Raw genomic sequence first — 22,587 nt, forward strand, 5'->3', positions numbered from 1 at the left:
AATGTTTACAAACCGTACAAAACACAAGAACAATAAAGAACCATAAGGCTTCCATACATTATGGAATAACAAATACAGCCAGCCACAGAACGTTGAATCTACTGGAGAGAAAACGGGTGTATTCATTAATTTGTAATATTTGAACAAAAGGACTCTAAAAGAGCCCAGTATTTTTGATGGGACATCATAATTTGGTTCTTGAGGGCTATAGATGATTCATATTTTTTAATGACTCCACCATTCAGAGAAATTTAACTAATCTTTCAAATTACAGAATATAAGGTACAGGGCAACAGCTAACATGATGTTAATTTATGGTGATGTTCTGGTAAAATATTAGGATTGGAGGATCGTAATATTACCGTCTTATAGGAGATAGACGTATTCTGTGGGAGGCAATATCAGCACCTAACTGGTTATGTCACGCAATATAGCCAGTTAGCAGCTAACTGGGATATTCAGCAGGAGATAATTGGTTTATCTCCCACTGAATATCTGCAGTTAGGCACTTAAACCCTATTTAACCATCCAGGAGTCGTTCTTGGTTGAATAGTTTTGAATATAGTGTTGGGAAGGGGGAGGGAGGGAACATAGATATTTTCATACAGTTTGCTAAAGAAAATGCATTGTCTGAAAATTACATTGAAGATCTATTTAACCCGCAGTCTGATTTTTAGTGTGAAAATTTGATTAAAATTTAAATACCACAATTTCAGACATCTTATTAGGTTAATATTCAAGGCTCCAGGAAAATACATTAAGAGCTAGAAACTTGCCTGTTTTGTGCTTGCCTATGTTTCCTGTAATGCTTTGCAGATTATCTTCCTCCTTCAGAATTTCTTGTTTCAGTTGGACAAGCTGTGCTCTTCTTTCACTTATCTGGGCATTTAGTTCTCCCTTTTGAACACTCAGCTCCTCCAGAAGAGATTTTACCTCCTGTCTCAACAGAACCATGTTAATATAAGTCTTCTCTTTAAGTCTACAGAAGTTCCCAACTGGTTTGCTGTGACACATTAATGCTGCAACCACTGCAGACAGCAGTCTCACTGTCTCTCTCTTCCACATACCCTGTGCCATCTAATCCAGCTGACAGGGAGGATCAGAATGCAACACATCTTACCTGCTACTGCATCTTCCATTCTGAAGTCAGAATCACATGGGCCAGGGGATCTTACAGAACTTGGGGCTCCTGCAGTTTTGACTTCAGAGGAAGACCAGTGGAAGAAGCAGAAGCAAGTATGAAAACTCTGCTTGCTAGCTGAAAATGATCTGGGGAGGGAAGGTGATGGTATATTTGGGGAGGGGAAGTAGGAAAAGAGGGAAGGCGATTGTGTGCTACATAAAAAGTAAAGTCGGTGCTAGGTGTGTCATGACACAAAAATAAGTTTGGATATCACCGATAATCAATTTAAGTGACCCAGTATTTATCTTGCACAATTGTGTTTATAATTACTACCAGTATTAACTTTATTACAGCTATGTAATGTTATTTTAATTTTAAAAACACTAAAACAATGTTTCAACTTCATTAACAAGGCATTTTTTTGGCAAAATACAAATCTGTGAATTTCTTTTTTTATTTATTTAACCACAATAAATATTTTGCTTTCACTGGTGAAGGTCTAGTAGTGTTTTGCAGGGAAATGAACTGAAAGCTGGATTGATCTTGGCTGGCTCACTTTATCTGTTTGTGCTATAATTTACCTGACTGAAACTGGACAAAATTAATCTTTTCAAGCCCTTTTTCAGCTTCACAGGTTGTCTCACACAATTTCCAGTGGTGCTTATAAGTCCACAACATTTTGTACAGGTAGACTGGTGTCATAACAGAGTCTTTATCTTGGATTACTTTATAGGTGCAAAGCATGTGGGACAAAAAATGTGCAAAGCCTTCAAGATGAAAACCCCAAGAGTGCTACCTCTTTTCCCTTTACTAGAGAAGTACATGTGCTGTGTGGGTGGCGAGGAATTTAAAAGGTCCCCCCCTCTTTTTCTGGAAAATTAATCCCACCTCCTAGTATTCAAGAGTTGAAAAATTTCCATGACACGTACCCCAGAGCTATCTGCTTGAAAGATTCTAAAGATATAAGATTAAGAATTGTTGGGGATTCTATACAAATGCAAGTTGCTTTATAAAACCAAAATTATCATCAGACTCAAAGGTAGAGAGTCCCTAGTGATTAAACTAGAGTCCCTAGTGATTAAACTGTGCACCTGACACAAAGAATATTTTGGTGAATTGGGGGTCTCAGAACATACTCTTATCTGCCGCCGCTTCTCAGCCACTTCTGCCTCTCCAGCCTGGAGAACCTCTTGTAGATCCATTGTCTTCTGGTCGATGCTATCCTGAAGCAGACACAGCTCTTCTTTCTTCTGACCCCGCAGCCTATCAAAGGCTACCAACTCCTGCTGCTGTTCTGTTATCTACAGGAAGGGGGGGGGGGGGCGCAGGGGATTAAAAAAAAGCAATGAAAAAGTTTAAGAAACCAGAATTGTGCTTTAAATGAATTTGCTCAAGAAATCCTTTTGAACGCACATTTCAATAATCTTGGTTAAATTCAGGCATTCTCTGTCAGAAGTAAGTTTTGATTTAGAGTTTTTGTTACCTGATCTTTCAGTCTTTCTAGCTCAGCTTTTCTGACCTGAAGGATATTTTCTGCTTCTTTAAGAGTCTGGAGATAATGAGTTTCTTTCCCTTCAGCTGACAGTATGTCAGCCTGCAGTTTCTGAAAACTAACAGTTTCCTGAGAGATTACTATACTGGAAAATTATCAAGATAATATTTAAGTCAACAGTTCAGAGTCAGCCCCAACAAGATGGCCACGCTTTAGTACCTTTGCACAGATGCAGAAGTATCACCCACAAGGCAATAATAGAGAAGTTAAGTTAGCAGTCAAGAGCATGGTATCCAATAAATTGCTTATCAAGAGTCAGAAATGGCAAACCGTGCAATACCCAAGTTGGGTTCCACATTCCTATGGCATGGAGAAATTCTGTCTTTCCTGATAATTTTCTTTCCTTTAGTCACACCAGACCAGTTCAGAACATGCAAGCTACATCTATTCACATGGAATTGTCAAGCAGAAGTATGACGCACACACCTTTCACTCATTTTTCCGATCTTCTGGTTCAATGACTGGAAGTCCGAATCTCTGGAAAATACCACACTATTGATTTCTTTCAGGATGCTTTCTTGCTGGGTCTTGTGCTGTTCTAAATCCCTTGTATCTGCCTGAAGGCATCTATGACAAGAACACATAACAATACAACCTGTTTAGCTGGTACCCTAAAAAGGAACAGGTTTTCCTTCCATTCTATGCAAGTGCAAACTACCTTAACTGCTGATCTGCTTTCACAAGCTTGATTGCTGTGTCCTGTGCTCTTCTCTCTAGTTCCTCTGCATCCTTCTCAGTGTGAGATAAATGTACCTTAGCATCATTGTACCTCTGAATGAGGTCTGTGGTCTACAAAAAAAAAAAAAAAAAAAAGACAAGACAAGACAATGTCAAGTGTATTTCTGCAGAAATTGCATCTCAGTCCTCTCACAGAACAGTTTCCCGAGAGTAGCTCCTTTAGTGTGCCTAGCTAGCTCTGAATCCTGGTTCAAAAAACTTTCCAAAACACAAAAAATTCAGTTTAATTACTGCTGAAACTGCATCCACTTGGTGGCTGCAAATCAAGGTAACATCTTTTATGCCACCATGTGGTACTAGTTGTCACTGTTAAGGGTCAACTGTTTTGTTAAATGGAAGATGCAAGCAGTCTTGGGAGCAAAGAAGAACATTTTTTTTCTTTATGTTCTTTTTCTTTTTACCCCCCCCCCCTCCTGACTTTTATATGCTGTTTATTATAAAGAGTAGAACATTTAGCTGAGGTTGCAAGTATGACAGTCTTTCTTAAATATCAATTGACAAGCAAAGCTTTAGAAGGACAGTTAGGATTGTGAGTTGGATAGGGCTCTGTTTTTGAAAAATAAAGTCCTTCTTTCTTCTTGTGACATTTCCTAAACAGATATGTGCAGAAGGCATTTACTTTTCCTCGGGTGTTCTTTAATTCAGTTTCGGCTTCTGCAAGAAGATGATCAGCCTCTCTCAGCTCTGCACGTCGTTTTAACAGAGTCTTTTCAATGCACTCAATTTCATCAGCAATGTTGTCATGACGTCTTAGAGACTTTTCCAGATCTAGCTCCACGATGAGGCTGTCAATGCGGCCTTCAATAAAATCTCTAAAAATATATGTACAACACAAGAGAAAAGCACAGAAAAATTCATAAGCACAATCAATCTAGAAGATTGTGAATAGTGCATCAGATTTTTGTCAATAAAACAAATAATTCCAGGCAAAACTTATTTTAAAAGCCTTGGTAAAGTTTCAGTTGAAAAGGGCTCTTATAAAATTACCTCATGAATAAAAGTATACACTGTGCAATTAGGCATGTACTTGCAAGTGACTTTAGAGTAGGTGTGTTCAAGGGAAGAATCTTGGTGATGCCTGGACAGAATCGTGATTTATGTATATAGTTTAAGTGAAACCTGTTTACACCTGCTCCTGAGCAGGCACAAAGCGAATGCTACATACCTGTAGAAGGTATTCTCCGAGGACAGCAGGCTGATTGTTCTCACAAATGGGTGACGTCCACTGCAGCCCCTCCAATCGGAGATCTTCCTAGCAACAGAGTTTGCTAGTTCTCGCGCATGCGCGGCCGTCTTCTCGCCCAAAATCGCTCGTGTTCGCTAGTCCCGTACCAAGCAAAAACAAGACAAGGGAAGACACAACTCCAAAGGGGAGGTGGGCGGGTAGGTGAGAACAATCAGCCTGCTGTCCTCGGAGAATACCTTCTACAGGTATGTAGCATTCGCTTTCTCCGAGGACAAGCAGGCTGCTTGTTCTCACAAATGGGGTATCCCTAGCCCCCAGGCTCACTCAAAACAACAAACGTGGTCAATTGGGCCTCGCAACAGCGAGGACATAACTGAGATTGACCTAAACTTTTCCAACTAACTGAGAGTGCAGCCTGGAACAGAATAAAAATGGGCCTAGGGGGGTGGAGTTGGATTCTAAACCCCAAACAGATTCTGCAGCACCGACTGCCCGAACCGACTGTCGCGTCGGGAATCCTGCTGAAGGCAGTAGTGAGATGTGAATGTGTGGACAGATGACCACGTCGCAGGCTTGAAAATCTCTTCAATAGTGGCTGACTTCAAGTGGGCCACTGACGCCACCATGGCTCGAACACTATGAGCCGTGACATGACCCTCAAGAGTCAGCCCAGCCTGGGCGTAAATGAAGGAAATGCAATCTGCTAGCCAATTGGATATGGTGCGTTTCCCCACAGCCACTCCCCTCCTGTTGGGATCAAAAGAAACAAAAAGTTGGGCGGACTGTCTGTGTGGGCTTGTCCGCTCCAGATAGAAGGCCAATGCCCACTTGCAGTCCAATGTGTGCAGTTGACGTTCAGCAGGGCGGGTATGAGGACGGGGAAAGAATGTTGGCAAGACAATTGACTGGTTCAGATGGAACTCCGACACCACCTTCGGCAAGAACTTAGGGTGAGTGCGGAGGACTACCCTGTTATGATGAAATTTGGTATAAGGAGCATGAGCCACCAAGGCTTGAAGCTCACTGACCCTGCGAGCTGAAGTAACAGCCACCAAGAAAATGACCTTCCAGGTCAAGTACTTCAGATGACAGGAATCCAGTGGCTCAAAAGGAGGGTTTCATCAGCTGGGTGAGAACGACATTGAGATCCCATGACACTGTAGGAGGTTTGAGTGAGGGCTTTGACAAAAGCAAACCTCTCATGAAGCGAACTACTAAAGGCTGTCCAGAGATCGGCTTACCTTCCATATGGTAATGGTATGCACTAATCGCACTAAGATGAACCCTTACAGAGTTGGTTTTAAGACCAGACTCAGTTAAATGTAGAAGGTGTTCAAGCAGGGTCTGTGTAGGACAAGAGCGAGGATCTAGGGCCTTGCCATCACACCACACAGCAAACCGTCGCCAGAGGAAGAAGAAACTCCTCTTGGTAGAATCTTTTCTGGAAGCAAGCAAGCAAGACACGGGAGACACCCTCTGACAGACCCAAGGAGGCAAAGTCTACGCTCTCAACATCCAGGCCGTGAGGGCCAGAGACCGGAGATTGGGATGGAGAAGCGCCCCCTCATTCTGCGTGATGAGGGTTGGAAAGCAGTCCAATCTCCACGGTTCTTCGGAAGACAATTCCAGAAGAAGAGGGAACCAGATCTGACGAAGCCAAAAAGGAGCAATCAAAATCATGGTTCCCCTGTCTTGCTTGAGTTTCAGCAAAGTCCTCCCTATCAGAGGAATTTGAGGATACGCGTACAGGAGGCCTCCCCCCCAAAACAGAAGGAAAGCATCCGACGCCAGTCTGCCGTGGGCCTGCAGCCTGGAACAGAACTGAGGGACCTTGTGATTGGTTTGAGTGGCAAAGAGGTCCACCAAGGGGGAGCCCCACACTTGGAAGATCTCGCAAACCACTCTGGCATTGAGCAACCACTCGTGCGGTTGCATGATCCTGCTCAATCTGTCGGCCAGACTGTTGTTTACGCCTGCCAGATACGTGACCTGCAGCCACATGCCCAACCGGCGTGCCCAATGCCACATGCTGATGGCTTCCCGACACAGGGGGCGAGATCCGGGGCCCCCCTGCTTGTTGAATCGTGAGGGATCTCCTAGGGGTGCGGAGCGACCGAAAAAACAGCCGTCCCAAGCTGCGGAAAAAAGGAGAATAGCCAACACGAGCGATTTCGGGCGGGAAGACGGCCGCGCATGCACGCATCGCGGGCGCATGCGAGAACTAGCAAACTCTGTTGCTAGGAAGATCTCCGATCGGAGGGGCTGCCGTGGACGTCACCCATTTGTGAGAACAAGCAGCCTGCTTGTCCTCGGAGAAACATTCACACCTTTCACTCCAGGCATGATTTCTATAAGACTTATACTAGTATTTTAGAAACACATACAGTATGTCTTTATAAAATATGTGCTTTTCCACCACCAAGGCACCCTGTTATAAAGTTATCCTCAAAATGCATTTTTCCATTTTCAACATGTAAACAATTCAGCTTTTTTGTGCAGAAAATACATGCATTTCTACAACATTATGCATTTAACTTGTGGTCTAAACAAAACGAGATGCTAACCCTCGGAGAGTACTTTGACTGCTCCATTCCAACCTAGGCTGGGCATGGGTCACCATCACTGAGGTTTTCACATTTTTTTTCCATTTAGATTAAAAACCCCAAGGTTGGTCCAAGTGTAGAGTTCTAGTATCCATATCAGCCATGAAGGAAAAAGTTATCTTAGCAGGTTGTAGAGTGGAGATGAAGTCTAATGTTTAGAGCAGTGGACTGAGAACCAGTGAAGCCTGGTTAAATCACACTGTAGTTCCTTGTGATCTAGGACAAATTGTTTAACCCTCCATTGCCTCAAGTACCAACAGATCTTAAGCATTCTGGGTACAGGAAAATACCTACCGTTCCTGAATGTAACTCGCCTTGAGCTACAACTGGGAAAAAAAAAAGACATTAGCTAAATCTAAAATCCCTTTCCTTCCCATTTAAAGGATTAAGAAAAAAAAATCATAAGATGAGGCACAAGAACTTTGACGATCACATCTGAAAAAGAGACTTACAGCATTTCAAAAGTTCATGTATTTCATCCTTTGACAATTCTTATGTTGGTCCCTTAAAAGGTTACCACCATATACTAATGTTTTCCAGGTTTCAGAGGTGGTTCTTGCGGATGCAGTTATGGATGTGCATCTTGGGTGCTTGTAAAAACTGAAATATGCTCAGGTAATATCAGTTTAATGTCTGACAATTAATTCCAAGTTGACATCAGCACTTTTTTTTTTTTGGGGGGGGGGGGGGGGGAGGGGGGAGGGGGACTAATTTTATAAAAGGGTGCCTACGTTAAAGTTCCAGAAAGGTGCATATGTACTTTTATAAAGTAGGTACCCACAACCAGTCCCAGAAGCACACAAATCCTCGCACCCAAACTTAAACCTGCTCCAAAAAAGGTGTAAATAAAGTATCTGTGTGTACTCTATGCTTGTAAAGTATATTTATAAAATACATGTGTGCATCTCAACTCCATCCTCGGTCTGCTCAAACTATACCCCCATGAATGCCTGCTATTTTATGACTAATAAAGTTCATTTTTTAATTTTCACAACCAGTGTCGTCTTTTTAATGTATTTATATTTTTAAATACATATTTTGTGATTATTTTTACATTTTGATAATTTTGATATTTTTTTATTTTTCTGTACCATTTTATTTATATTTTTTTCTGTTCCTGTGAGTCATCTTCGCTGTTTTTGTTTTTCTGTGGTTTTTTTGCGAAGACTTGTTTCTTCTGTTTTTTTGTATATAGGTATGCACAGTGTAGGTGTGCATACTTATACTTGCATATTCAGCCATGCAGTTTTGTAAGATTCATTTTCTGTTGTGCAAACCAAGTTTTTGCTGCATCATAAATGAAATCTCTCCCTTCCTAACAGTGCAAGAGACAATCCCTGCTGATCACTGACAGAAAGGGAGATATTAAAAAACAAAAACAACCCCCCCCCCCCACCTGCTGGACTGCCCAACTCCTGCTCCTTACCTCCACACCACAAATTTTTCCACGATTGCTCAGTGGGCCCTGGACTCCCTCCATACACTCCTGACCCAAGACCTCTGAAGCAATCTGGTCCAATGCACACTGGGTCCAGGCACCCAGCAGAGGGAGGCCCCTTGAATGGACAGCCTCTAGTGGTAGACTGGACCCCCCCCCCCTCCACTTACCTCTAAAGTCCCCCCCCACGTCTAAAGTTGGGAAGCAGGAGCAATACCCATTTACTCTTACCTCCAGCTCTGCTATCTTTCAAAACAATGGCACCTAACCCCTAGCGGTGTATTAGATTGAATCGCTAGGGATCAGCCTGCCAAATGAGAAAATGCTTCCCTTATTTAGCAGACTGACCCCTAGTTCATCCTGATGCTCCACTAGGGTTAGGCAATGAAAAAAGAAGACGACGACAACTGCCCTTAAAGCACAACACAAGAACAAAGTAAAATAATTGGGGGAGACCAATGTAATTACCAGCGGAAAAAATTTATTGATAATACTAACAATATGTAAGATACAAAGAGGCTCATTTTCAAAACACTTAGACTTACATAAGTCTAAGTACTTTGAAAATATGCCTAAATATCAAAAAGACTGAATGCACTCGACATAGTCCTGTGTTTCAGCACGGCAAGCACCTGCCTCACGACTCAGAGATATTCCAGCCTAGTTGACAATGGAAACTTTTTAGCCACTCAATGTCAGTACAGGGATATCAGCCAATAAGCCACATTATAACATAAAGCTTTAACACCGTCAATGTGTAGAAATGAGATCATTTGTGTGTCAAAAAAGAGGCTCTTCCACTAACACACCCCTGTAGGAAACTCTTTCCCATACCTAACCTTTTATATCACCAATTGTATCTGATATCCTGAAATGACAATGCCATAACAGGATTCTGTAAGCCACATTGAGCCTGCAAATAGGTGGGAAAATGTGGGATACAAATAAATAAATAATTAATATACCACTTCTAAATATACATATAAAGAAGTGGTTTACATTACATCAACAAAAAGAAAGAGGAAGGAAGAAGGAAAACGAACTCCATTATTCGATAGGAAAGAACAAGCACACTAGAGGCTGTCAATTCTGGACATAAACATTCTTACAAACAATTAAACTGCATAGCATTTTTGTAGAAGGGAAGGTTCTCAGTCAATCAGTCAAACATTCAGGCAATAATCAGTAAGTCAATAACTCGAGAAATCATGACCGTGTTTCAGGGACCATTAGGAGAATCTCCGTGTTCACAAGCTTACTGAAAAAAGTTAGTCTTTAAGGAGGCAAAGAAGTGGGTATACAATTTCTCCAAACAAAGAAACTGAGGTAGGGAATTCCATAAGGCAGGGGAGAGAAAGAAGAAAGCAGAAGAGCGAGTAGACTCCCACCTAGCTTTAGATGGGAGGGGGAGAACAAGCCGATTGTCAGTCAATGACCTAAGAGTGTGTTTATTTGTCTGTTGTGACATATAAACGATCTCATTTCTACACATTGACGGTGTTACAGCTTTATGTTACAGTGTGACTTACTGGCTGATATTCCTATAGTGACATTCACTGATTAACAAATTTTCCATTGTCAACTAGACTGGAATATCTCTGACTCCTGAGGCAGGAGCTTGCCGAAATGAAACACAGGACTGCATCAAGTCCATTCAGTCTTCTTGATATTTTGGACTTACAAGCCTTTGTACCTTATATATTTTAGTATTATCAATAAATTGTTTCCCCTGGTTGGAATTACATTGGTCTCTTCCAATTGTTTTTCTTTGTTTCCGCTAGGGTTAGGAACCATCATTTTGGAAGATGGTGGAATCTTAGGGAGGAGCAAATTGATATTACTCCCCTCCTGCACTATGCTGGTATAAAGTTTCTGCATTAAAAAAGTCACACACCATGCTATGGTTTAGCACTTTTTAAAATTAACACATCAGGAGTAATACGCCATTCTCCTCTGGCCCTATTTTTCCCTGTCCTGTTTTTTTTTAATGGGGCTCCTATCCATTCTATTAGCGTTTTTAAATTGTAAACCACTTTGCTGTTCCATATGAGAGGCAGTACATCAAATATAATAAACCACTGAGGGGCCCTTTTTTTTTGTAAAGGCGTGGGAGGGCTAACGCGCTGGTAGCACGCATCTGTGAAGAAACAGTGGGGCCCTCTTAATAAGCCATGGTAGGCTCTACAAACGTGCAGTCCACACCAAAATGAGACTACTTCCAGGCCAGCGCACCCTCCTGACGGTAATTTCAGATTTGGCATGCACCCATAACGCCTGGATGAATTATTTATTTCCTCCTATGTGCGCCACTTTCTGTGTAGCGTGTGAGCCTTTACCGCTAGATCAATGGGTGACATTAAGGGCTCAGGCCGGTTTTAGGCAAGCACTGGTTTCATTTTTACCGCAGGCCCTTTTCCCATCCCATTTTTAAAACCGCATGTTTTGTAGTTGCGGTAAAAACTGGCACGGTTTGCGACAAATACATACGCCTACACTACCACAGGCTACTTTTTACTGCAGCTTAGTAAAAGGACCCCAGCGTGTTTTAAGCCTGTAAAATGTATTGGATATTTTCCTGCACTGATTATGTTCTGAAGTGTATTTTCCCTATTTGGCCAGCAGATCGCTTCTCTTCGGCCCTCCTTCCCTCCCTGTGTCCCGCTCTCATCTGACGAAACTTCCGTAAGGGCGGGACACAAGGAGGGAAGGAGGGCCGAAGGGAGGCGTTCTGCTGCCTGCAGCGCTGCTTTCACAGAGGTGAGACTGCGATTTCAATGCAGGGGGCCCGGACCGGTGGCGGGGAGTGGCGGCGGCGGCGACCTCAGGGGGGGAGGCGGCCTTGCCCCGGCCCAGTCTCTCAGCGGCCCTGCAAGCAGCAGGTGCAGGCGGACCTGAGCTGTAATGGTTACCCTTTAAGTGGCCACAGGGTAACCCCAGGCGGGTGGCTAGACATTTTGAGACAGCACCCAATCGGCACTACCACCAGGGTAGCGCATGTGCCCAGAAGCAATTCCGATTTTGGCACCTGCTGAATCCTGCGGTAGAACATAATTTTCAATTTTCTATCGTGGGGGCGTTCCCAGTGGTAACTGGCAGTGTGCCCACGCTGGCTTGCACTGCACGGTTACCACATGGGTAGCACGTGAGCCCTTACCATTAGGTCAATGGGTGGCGGTAAAGGTTCAGGCTGTAAATAGGTGCATGCTAGTTTTAATATTAGCGCAGGCCCATTAAAAAAAGCCTTTTTCCCAGCTGCAGTTAAAAATGGCCCAACGAGCGCCTAAAAGTCACACCCACACAACCATAGGCCACTTTTTACCACTGTTTAGCAAAGTGTTTTTTCCTGCTAAAATTTGTTACTGCACAAGGGTAGTGTGGGAAAATCATAGTAAAGGATAGTACAGTTTACACTGCATCAGGGCCTTAGTGTTTATTTTTCATTAGTTTCTCTAAGCACAACTATATAACCCAGATCTGCTCTAGGGCTCCTTTTACTAAGATGTGCTAATAGATTTAGCAAATGCTAACGATTAGCATGCATTAAATGCTAAGAAGCACATTTTATTCCTAAATCCATTACAGTACCTTAGTAAAAGGACCCCTTAGTCACTAAAGCCTTCTTTTACTAAGCCGCACTAGCAATTCTCACGTGGCAAACGCGAGGTAGCCCATAGGAATCACTAGCACGGCTTTGTAAAAGAAGCCCTAAACAAGTTTAATAAAATAAGAAAAGGGGGTGGGGGAAGACTACTTTAAAATTTGGTTATTTTGGATTAGCTCACGCCTTTCTCAGAAGTTCAAGAATATCAGATGTTTTACGGTTTGTGGCTAAGAGGCGTATTTTCGAAGTACTTAGACTTACAAAGTTGCATAGTGTTACTATGCAACTTTGTAAATCTAAGTACTTTGAAATTGAACCCCTAAATCTACTGTCATCCAAAGATTAAGTGGTATGGCAAGCAAGGATCAATTACTGATTCAATGACACCGTAAAATCCAACATGGCTGCGTTTTGGTTCCCATGTGCATCTAAGGTTTATACAAAACACTCAAAAATAGTTACATTCAAAGACAAACATAAAAAAGGAAAGGACTATCCATCAGGGGTATCTATAAAAATTCAAAAACAATTAAATTCAAACACAAAATATCCCTGATGCAGGCGAGAGTTGAAATGTGACCATGTTGGGTTTACAGTGTCATTGAAACAATAAATGAACCTTAGGTCTGGTTACCAACCAAAAACAGACAGGTTGAGATAATAAAAAGATTTAGAAATCTTAATGTTATGCAAGCAAACAGAGACCTATTAGGGGCCTCAGTTTAAAGCTCCCTCCTATGTTTGGCTAAAAAAAATAAACTAAGCCCTACATTAGGCACTTATTTTGAAATATTGGCCTCACAGCTTCTTCATTTCTTGGCACCACAGATTTCAGGGAGTGGTTCTTACTTGCGCTTGCCACGTTTCTGAGCTGTCCTGCGTAGCTCTTCTACCTCATGCTCTAGCTCTGTCTTCTCCAACAACAGATCCTGCATGTCTTGTTGTAATCTCTTTTTCACTTTTTGGTGTTGCTGTTCTGATCCATCTGACCACTTCTCATCATGTCTCTGGAGCCTTAGATGATCTACAATGTCTTCCAGTCGAGAAATCTCATTTTCCTGAGTAAGAAGAAAATGTTGTTGCGAACCATAACAAAAGGCAACATTTTTTTTTATTGTTATTGCTTTCTTTCCATAAGCCCCAGCCTAATAGACAACTCATTTATTGATAGTTACCACTATCTGGAGATGCAAGACTGAGGCAAACCCGAGTGTGTGTAACCTAACCAGAATGCTGAAGGTTTGTAAAAGCCTTGTCCAGAAGGAATAATTGCTATATTCTGAATTTTAAGACAGGGACAAAAAAGTTCAACAAAGAACTGAATTTAAGATCTGATCTGTATTCATAAAATTCTCCAGGATAGGGCACCGTCATATCTTGCGGAAATGTGTCCCTACTAGAGGGCCTACGTTCTGTGTATCAAGCCTGCTTGGTAATTTCTGGTAGCGTAAGGCTGACTGCAATCATACAGTGAGGTTTTTTTTTTGTTTTTTTTTGCATAGGACCTACTGTTTGGAATAGCCTTACTTTGAATTGGCAATAAAACTATAAATGTTATGAATACATTAATATCATGCAACAAAAATATATATAAAATATGGAAATAAAAAACGTATAAAAGAGAAAAACATAAAAGATATAAAAGAAATAAACTAAACCAAACCATTCAAACTATGAAAAGATGATGTGCCCTGTTTACTAAGGTGCGCTAGCGTTTTTAGTGCATGCTAAAAATTAGCACTCGCTAACCATATAGACGCCCATAGGAATATTATCGGCATCTACATAACATAGTAAATGACAGCAGATAAAGACCTGTCTGGTCCATCCAGTCTGCCCAACAAGATAAACTCATTTTACATGGTATTTATTTAGATTTGCTCACAGCTTTTTTTTTTTTAAGAGTATGCGATACTTTATTTGTATACCCAAGTTTGATTTGTCCTTCCCATTCTCAGGGCACAGATTATAGAAGTCTGCCCAGCACTGTTCTTGTACTACAAGTTCTGAAGCCAACATTGAAGCCCCTTAAAATTTACACTGTAGCCCATCCCTATCTATTCAGTCATGATCAAGGCATAGACCGTAGAAGTCTGCCCAGTTTGCCAGCACTGGTTTTGCTTCCCAATTACCGGTGTTGCCACCCAATCTCTGCTAAGATTCCGTGGATCCATTCCTTCTAAACAGGATTCCTTTGTGTTTATCCCATGCATGTTTGAATTCCATTACCGTTTTCATCTCCACCACCTCCCGCGGGAGGGCATTCCATGTATCCACCACCCTTTCCGTGAAAAAATACTTCCTGACATTACTCCTGAGTCTACCCCCCTTCTACATGGTTAGCGTATACTAAAAACACTAACGAGCCTTTAGCACAGCTTAGCAAACACAGCCTGATAAATATTAAAAACATACCTAGAACATTACTGAGCACCAAAGAATCTCATGTTCTGAATCGATGAAGAAGCAAGATATGCCTACAGGTATATATCTTGCATTAATAACTAAGGGCCCTGTTTACTAAGATGCGCTAGTGTTTTCAGAGCGTGCTAAACACTAGAGTTGCCCATATGTTCCTATGGGTGACTTAGTTTTTAGCGAGTGCTAATCATTAGAGTGCACTAAAATGCTAGAATGGCTTAGTAAACAGGGAACTAAACTTAATACACTACAAATAATAGTTTGCTATGGCAAGGCACACACAAGCAAAAAAAAAAAAGAAGAAAAAGGGGAAGGGAGAAAAAAAAACGAAAAAAGGAAAAAACAAAGGGAAATGAGAGAGGGAAGGAGGGTAAGGGAAGGGGAAAGATTTAAAAAGAGATGAGGAAAGGGAGAAAAAGAGAAGATCCAAAGAGGACAAGAAAAAAAAGGGGAACAGAAAAGAGGAAGGCGGGAGGGGAAGAAAAAAGGGGGCGAACACAAAGGAGGGAGAAGAAAAAATGGAGTGGGGAAAGAAAGGGGAGGGAGGGATTGAGAAAAAATGAACCAGAAGAGGAGAAACAAAGCTAGTGCAAGTAAATGAAATATACATGCTGAATAGTGTCATATTGCTGTAAAAAAAGTCTCAATTAAAATCAGACTCACAGACAAGTACAAATTGAAGCCACATTATCACAAGAAGGTGAGAGACATATGAAGTACCTGTGAATCAAATGCCAAAGTTTAGAGTTCAGAACATATTAAATCCTAACAAGGTTTTAAGGAAATGGTATCACAGTGTATAGAGGTGACAGCCCAAGTGCACTCACTACTTGCAAAAGGAATCTCCATAATCTCAACATGTGAACATGAAAATTCACAGAAAAATCGAAAACAAAGAATAGTGAACAAACTGTCTGTAAACCCTAAAATGATAACAACAATAAAGTCAGCCCTCAGCTTTCAATGCAGTGGTGTAACCAGTGGTGTGCTGGTAAATTTTTAACAACAGGCTCTCTCCCCGGTCCACCTTGGCGCCCCCCCCCCCCCATCCACCACTGCGCCCGCCCCCCCCCCCCCCCCCGTCCACCTCGGCGCCCCCCCAAAATTGCAGAGCTGGCTATAGCCCGGGGGGGGGGGGGGGGGGGGGGGGGGCAATGCATTACTCTCTCCAGGAAAAAAAATTTAAAGATCCTAGGTTCCAATCTAATTCATGTTTAATGTGCGATAAAATGCCATAAGTAAATAAATATAAACTTTTAATGTTGAGCACCTGATTCTCAAAGTGAACATATTCCAAACACTATAATGAAAATAAAATGATTTTTTTTTCTACCTTTGTTGTCTGGTGACTGTTTTTCTGATCATGCTGGCCCAGTATCTGATTCTGCTGCTATCTGTCCTCTTAACTCCGTTTCCAGGGCTTCCTTTCCATTTATTTCTTTCCTTTCCTCCTTTCTTCTTCATTTCGGTCCTCAGCTTCTGCCTATTTTCTTCATCCATGTGCAGTTTTTCTCCTCTCTTCCTTTTCCCTCATCTCATCTCCTTCCTCACTCTTCTCTCCCCTCCATCCATGTCCAGCATTTCTTCTCTCTCCCCTGCTCTCCCCTGCCCTGCATGCACCCATGTCCAGCAGTGACCCTCCTCTCCCCTGCCCTGCATGCACCCATACCCAGCGATCCTTCTCTGCCCTGCCCTGCATGCACCCAGATATCCAGCAGTGACCCTTCTCTCCCCTGCATGCATCCATGTCCAGCAGTGACCCTCCTTTCCCCTGCCCTGCATGCACCCATGTCCAGCAGTGTACCCTCCTTTCCCCTGCCCTGCATGCACCCATGCCCAGCAGTGACCCTCCTCTCCCCTGCCCTGCATGCACCCATAACCAGCGACCCTCCTCTGCCCTGCCCTGCGTGCACCCAGATGTCCAGCAGTGACCCTCCTCTCCCCTGCATGCACCCATGTCCAGCAGTGACCCTCCTTTCCCCTGCCCTGCATGCACCCATGCCCAGCAGTGACCCTCCTCTCCCCTGCCCTGCATGCACCCATACCCAGCGACCCTCCTCTGCCCTGCATGCACCCAGATGTCCAGCAGTGACCCTCCTCTCCCCTGCATGCACCCATGTCCAGCAGTGACCCTCCTCTCCCCTGCCCTGCATGCACCCATACCCAGCGACCCCCTCCATCCACCCATGCCCAGCAGCGACTCCCTTTTCCCCCCTGCCACCCCTCCCGAGTTGTTTCGTGAATTCTTCTTCTCCCTCCCACCCTCCTGATCCGGTCCCTCACCGCTCGCTTGTTTTTTGAATTCTTCGGGGCAGGCAGTCTTGCCTGCCTGCTTCCAGCGCCGACTGTCCTCCCTTGCCAATTCGCGCTTCAAAATGGCCACCGAGACTTCAGCCGAAGTCTCGTGAGGCCGCCTCTGGAAGTCTCGGCGGCCATTTTTAAAGCACGAATCGGCAAGGGAGGACAGTCAGCGCTGGAAGCGGGCAGGCAAGACTGCCTGCCCCGAAAAATTAAAAAAACAAGCGGGCGGTGAGGTGGATCCGGAGGGAGGGAGGAGAGCCAGAGCCGGCTCGCTATTTTCAACAACCGGCTCGCAAGCCAGAAGAAAATTTAACAACCGGCTCTTGCGACCCGGCTCCAGCACATCACTGGGTGTAACCCCAGGGGGGGGGGGGGCTTGGGAATTTAGCTTTGGTCTCCCCCCTACAATGTCTGCTGGTTTGGCTGGTGAGGGTCCCCAAGCCCTGTCAGCAGAAGCCTTCCTCCAGTGATGTTCGCCGCCATGCAGCCTGCCCTGCTTTCCCTCCCCCCCCCCCCCGTGCATACTTGGTTTTAGTGAAAATGAGCATGCGTGAAGCTTTGCACACCCTCAAATTCACTAAAACCGAACATGTGCGTGTATGTGTGGGGAGGGGGAGCAGAACAGGTGGCAAACATCGCTGGAGGATGGCTTCTTCTGGTGGGCTTGGAGACCCCCACCAGCCCAAGTATGTGGGGTTGCAGCAGGAGCAGGGAGCAACGGGAAGGTGGGGCAAAATGTACCCCCCCTAACTTTCCACTCAGGTCCCCCCCCAAAAAAAAATTGAGATCTGGCTATGCCCCTGTTTTAATAATAATAGCTACAATTTTATATATAATATTTAAATTGCAAACAAAGAACAACAGGCAAACTGTAACTAAAATGGTAATAAAAATAATAAAGCCAACCATCTGCTTTCAATGTGAAGACAGCAGTAATAATAGCTAAAACTCTCTATATAAGATAAAAATGTATGGTGGTGAAGGTGCTGTTAGAAACAGATTGACCACGCTAAAATCGCAATCATGGATTGGAGGGTGAAACAAAAAGAGGAAGTGTGTGTATTTCTTTTTTCAAATGGCTTAGTTTTCCCACACCAAATGAAGTCAACAAAAGCAAACTGCATAATTCAAAACTTGAAAGAACTTATCTCCAATATGCATCAGTATCTATATGCCACAGTAAACACTAATGCAAAAAGTAACTGCACTCACATGTAGCCAACTTAAAACCAGGAAGCGTAAGATGCCACATAACATCACCAAAGGTGCATAGACAGAATTCTGCACAAATGACCAAAACCACCTTGCAAGCTCCCCCAATGGCAGAATAAATAAGAATTATCTCCCTAAGGCTCCCACAGACTCAGCGTGACAAAAACAAGGGATGTACAACCTTACTTGCAGAAGTTTTCTTTTCAGTCAGGCCTGTTTTGTCTGAACTCAGCTGAATGAAACAGCTATCAGTTGAGAGGGGAGAGGGGAAGGATCTCAGACGCCTCTGAGATTTCCCCTTTAGGTCTATAAAGTCTTTTAATTATTGTTATTATTTTAAGCCAAATTAAATAAAATGTTACCAGATAATTTGCCACACCTTGCTCAAGGGAGGGGGAGGGAGCATGAGATGCCGGAGTGTGTGTGTGTGTGTGTGTGTGTGTGTGGGGGGGGGGGGGGGGCAGCAAGAGAGAAAGAAGGAGCCAGAGAGCCAGAAGGAGGAAGCTGACAGATCCCGGACCATGGGAGAAGAGGAAAGGGAGAAAGAGAGAGAGATAAGTAGCAGGAAGCTTAAATCTGATTAATGCATTAAAATGATTAACATAAGAACCTAACATAAGAATAGCCATACTGGGTCAGACCAACGGTTCCATCTAGCCCATTATCCTGTTTCCAACAGTGGCCAATCCAACCCATTATCCTGTTTCCAACAGTGGCCAATCCAGGTCACAAGTACCTGACAGAAACTCAAACAGTAGCAACATTCCATGCTACCAATCCCAGAGTAAGCAGTGGCTCAGTTCCTGGAGGAATCTGTCTATTGGGACAAGTTCCTGGAGGAATTTGTCTCAATAGACAAATTCCTCCAGGAACTTGTCTAAACCTTTTTTAAACCCAATTACGCTAACTGGTGTTAAATCACGTTAAAAATGTATTAAGTGTGCAATCCTAATTTATAGTCAAACGAACACTTATCACCTTACCAGTTCATGATGTTCAGGTACATTGCAGTGAAGTACTCCAATAGGAATGAGAGGCACAGAAAACTGAGCTGGAGGTGGGCCATAAACAAAATGGGAACCAGCAGGTGGTGGCCCATAGATAACTGTTCCAGGAGCAACTGGTCTACCATTGGTTGGAACAGGAGGTGGCGGGCCATAAACCACAGTTCCCTGAGGCACAGGAGTACCACTCGGAAGCACAGTGTAAATAACTGAGCCCAAGGGAGGCACAAAGGGAGACTCTGAAGGACCATCAGCCTCTCCACCACTGTCTTCTCCATCACCTCCATCTTTAAAAGTAACCAAGAGAGAGAACAGAAGTAACAATATGTAATACTGTCTCACCATATATATACAATATAATACAACTATACTATTTTGTGCCCTGATAAAAGAACTCATCAGCTAAAACATTTCTGGCTATATTGTAAGAATATTGTAAGAATGCTCTTTCCACACCACCGTACCAACCCCCCCCCCCCCCAAACAAACCCAAAAAGGATCAAAATATTGCTTAATACAATCAACCTATAATTTTTTTTTTTTTTGGGGGGGGGGGGGGGGGGGAGGAGGGGAGGGCTCGCAATTCCTCCTATTCCTTTTCGATTTTACCTCATTCAGAACCAGACTTTATCAGTCCAAGGCGACATAAGCTTTTATTCTCATCACCAGGGATTTGCCCCATTTTATAAAGTCTCTTCTCAATCCAGCACCACATATTGGGAATATGCGCCCATTGCATGTGTAAATATTTACACTACTAGCACATACACATGTAGGTGCATATAACGTATGTATATGCCAATATGCCACCTAAGCACTATTCTGTAAATACACAACTATCTTGCATAGTGGGTATCTGCAAGGGGGTGTACATACGGGTACAGCATGGGTGGGACACAGGAGGGGCTCCCATTTACATGCATAACCTACAGAATACTGCTCTATTTAGGTGCCTGCACTTATGCCATTGGTGTTAGGTTTCCTGAAACCAGGTTAAGCTTGTATTCTATAACAGAACCTAGGTGTCTAGGTTCCAGTATAAAAAGGCTTCTACCATGGGCACCCAGTTATAGAATTGTCCCAATGGGGGTATTTTTTATAAAGCATTTTACACATGGAAAATGGCTCTTACAAAACTGCATGGGCGCATACTGTATAAAAAGTAGCAGCATTGGAGACTACGCCTACTTTTATGAGACCTGCAGGTGGTGTTCCTGGGGTCATAAATGCAATGCACATATGTATGTACATGCAGAAAACCTTCATTAGACAGGTGTAAATTTGTATACTTCTGGGGGGTCACTGCAGGAGCCAGTTTTATGAACACACAGGTGCCTAGGCCACCTATATTAAAAAAATTCTTTCGGATCTACACAGGATATTAGAGTTGCAAAATTGTTTTTGATTTGTACTGGACACTAAGGGCCCTGTTTACTAAGCCGCATTATAGGCACATTAGCAGTTTTAATGCACATTAACCATGTACACGCCTACAATAACCCTATAGGCGCCTACACGGTTAGCGCGCGCGTTAAAAATGCTAACATGCCTTAGTAAACAGGGCCTTAAGATTATTTTGTTTTCTAGAAAAAAGTGGGATTGATAAATATACCCATAGAAGGCAGTTCTATTGTGAAATACATTTGAAAGAACCTTAATAGGTATTTGTTGAATTTTTTTTTTTTAGACGCTCTGTTATAAAATTAGTCTCTACATATCACTTCATGTGATCCCAGAAACTCCTTCCCAATATCACCACTGTGTGATGCCAGAGACTTGTCCACCCCCTCCACCTTTCCAATGGGCTGTGAATGTTGCTTCCTCACCTGGTCTAAGGAGTAAAAGTCAAAGTCAGGAATTAAACCCAAGTATTCCAGCTCACACAGTACTGCACACTGTCACTGAAACAACCTTGATGACAGCTTGTTTGTATGTATGAAAACTGAATACACAAAACAACACTATGGCATCACCAACTATGTGATAATTTACTCCATTTATATAACAGAATGTAAATTCCATTTTCTCCTCCCACTCCAACCCCACATTCCTGTCTTTATAGAGGTCTCCTGCCCCACACAGTCTAAGCAACCAGAATGAATGAAGTGAAGGCTCCTCCTCACTACTTTGACCACAGCAATAAACCACAGCAATAATGGCAGCTGTCTTCCCTCCTTCTCTGGATAAGTTCATAGTCTCTAACATATCAATTTAGCTTTAAAATGATACAAGTTGAACAGGAATTTAAGAGCATTTTACCTAGGAAATCAATACTGAAAGGCCACCCAATGACAGTGGTATGTCCCATTAAAAATGAAGGGAAAGAGTGATATTAGACACATCTAAATACATCTAGGGGCAATTTACAAATAGCTTGTATAATTGCAAATTACATAGGTAACTGTACTGTGCACATTTGTGCTGATTTTCAAAGAGAAAATTAGCACAAATGCACACAAGATGTTTTCCTCCCTAGGAATGTCTCTTTTTAACCTGGCTAACCACACTCAGTTACCTAATGCGCCAGATTATCTGTCTCGTCTTTTAATTCTCTATACACCTTTCCATTCTGTGAGTGCTGGTTTACTTTAGGTTCCACCGTGGTCTAGAATTCGACTCAACATTACTCACGCCACTGTTATAAGTTACGAGGAGTCCAAAACTTTGGAACTCTATTCCTGCCTATATTAGATCTGAATCTTCTTTTGTCAAATTTAAAACTGCCATTTTCTCTGGCATATCCCTCCCCTTCCTGATCGTGTGTGTGTGTTTTCCCTCCTCTGGCACAGCATGACTATGATTAGTATTATGAAAACCGCTTAGAGGCCAGTTCCTGGCATGGGTGGTATAGCAAATGCTTGTAAATAAAAATAAATGAATACTATGGAAGCTAGTACATACTTTTAGCCAAGCAGAGGGTAGTTTACCAAGAAATAAATAGCTTTAAAGATTTCCCTCCACACACTGTACAATGATGACTTACCTCTGCTAGAATGCGATCTGTGCAAATGATTCCTGAATGGGGAGTAAACCCAGTGTCCTCTTGTTGCTGTCATACACTCTTCTTTCCTTGCGTGCCTGTTTGCATTGCCTCCTTTCTTAGCTGGCGATGATGTAGCAGGATATGGGAAGCCTATCCCAGAGTCTTTTGTACTTTGAGAACCAGAAGCCTAAACACCACATTTAGGATCAAGAAAAATCTAAGTTTCTTTCCTTTGAATTAAATACAAACTTGAATTTTGGCTACTATAATACGTGGACTCTGAAAGGAATGTTTAAAGTGATCTCATGGTAATCTCGTTTGACATCTCTAATGTGATCTGCGATCCGTTAGAAGGCAATCATGTATCTGATTTTTAAAGATTGTGGTCAATTTTATTTGCTATACAACCAAGTGTGCAAACAGCT

At 42.9% G+C, this 22,587-nt stretch overlaps 1 protein-coding gene across 2 annotated transcripts in view; it reads right to left on the bottom strand.

Annotated features, from left to right (window-relative positions):
- The window catches only part of CNTRL (centriolin), a 152,379-nt gene that overhangs the window by 50,118 nt on the left and 79,674 nt on the right, over window positions 1-22,587 (bottom strand). For both annotated transcript variants that reach the window (XM_030207567.1, XM_030207568.1), the window contains 9 exons: window positions 22,163-22,349; window positions 19,159-19,466; window positions 13,091-13,299; window positions 4,033-4,225; window positions 3,334-3,464; window positions 3,102-3,242; window positions 2,607-2,733; window positions 2,260-2,424; window positions 777-936 (listed from right to left, as the gene is read on the bottom strand). In XM_030207567.1, coding sequence (XP_030063427.1) covers window positions 777-936; window positions 2,260-2,424; window positions 2,607-2,733; window positions 3,102-3,242; window positions 3,334-3,464; window positions 4,033-4,225; window positions 13,091-13,299; window positions 19,159-19,466; window positions 22,163-22,349 — 1,621 coding nt within the window. The remainder of the gene's footprint in view (window positions 1-776; window positions 937-2,259; window positions 2,425-2,606; window positions 2,734-3,101; window positions 3,243-3,333; window positions 3,465-4,032; window positions 4,226-13,090; window positions 13,300-19,158; window positions 19,467-22,162; window positions 22,350-22,587) is intronic.

Source organism: Microcaecilia unicolor, chromosome 6, assembly GCF_901765095.1.
Source record: "Microcaecilia unicolor chromosome 6, aMicUni1.1, whole genome shotgun sequence".
In the NCBI taxonomy this organism is placed as follows: domain Eukaryota; kingdom Metazoa; phylum Chordata; class Amphibia; order Gymnophiona; family Siphonopidae; genus Microcaecilia; species Microcaecilia unicolor.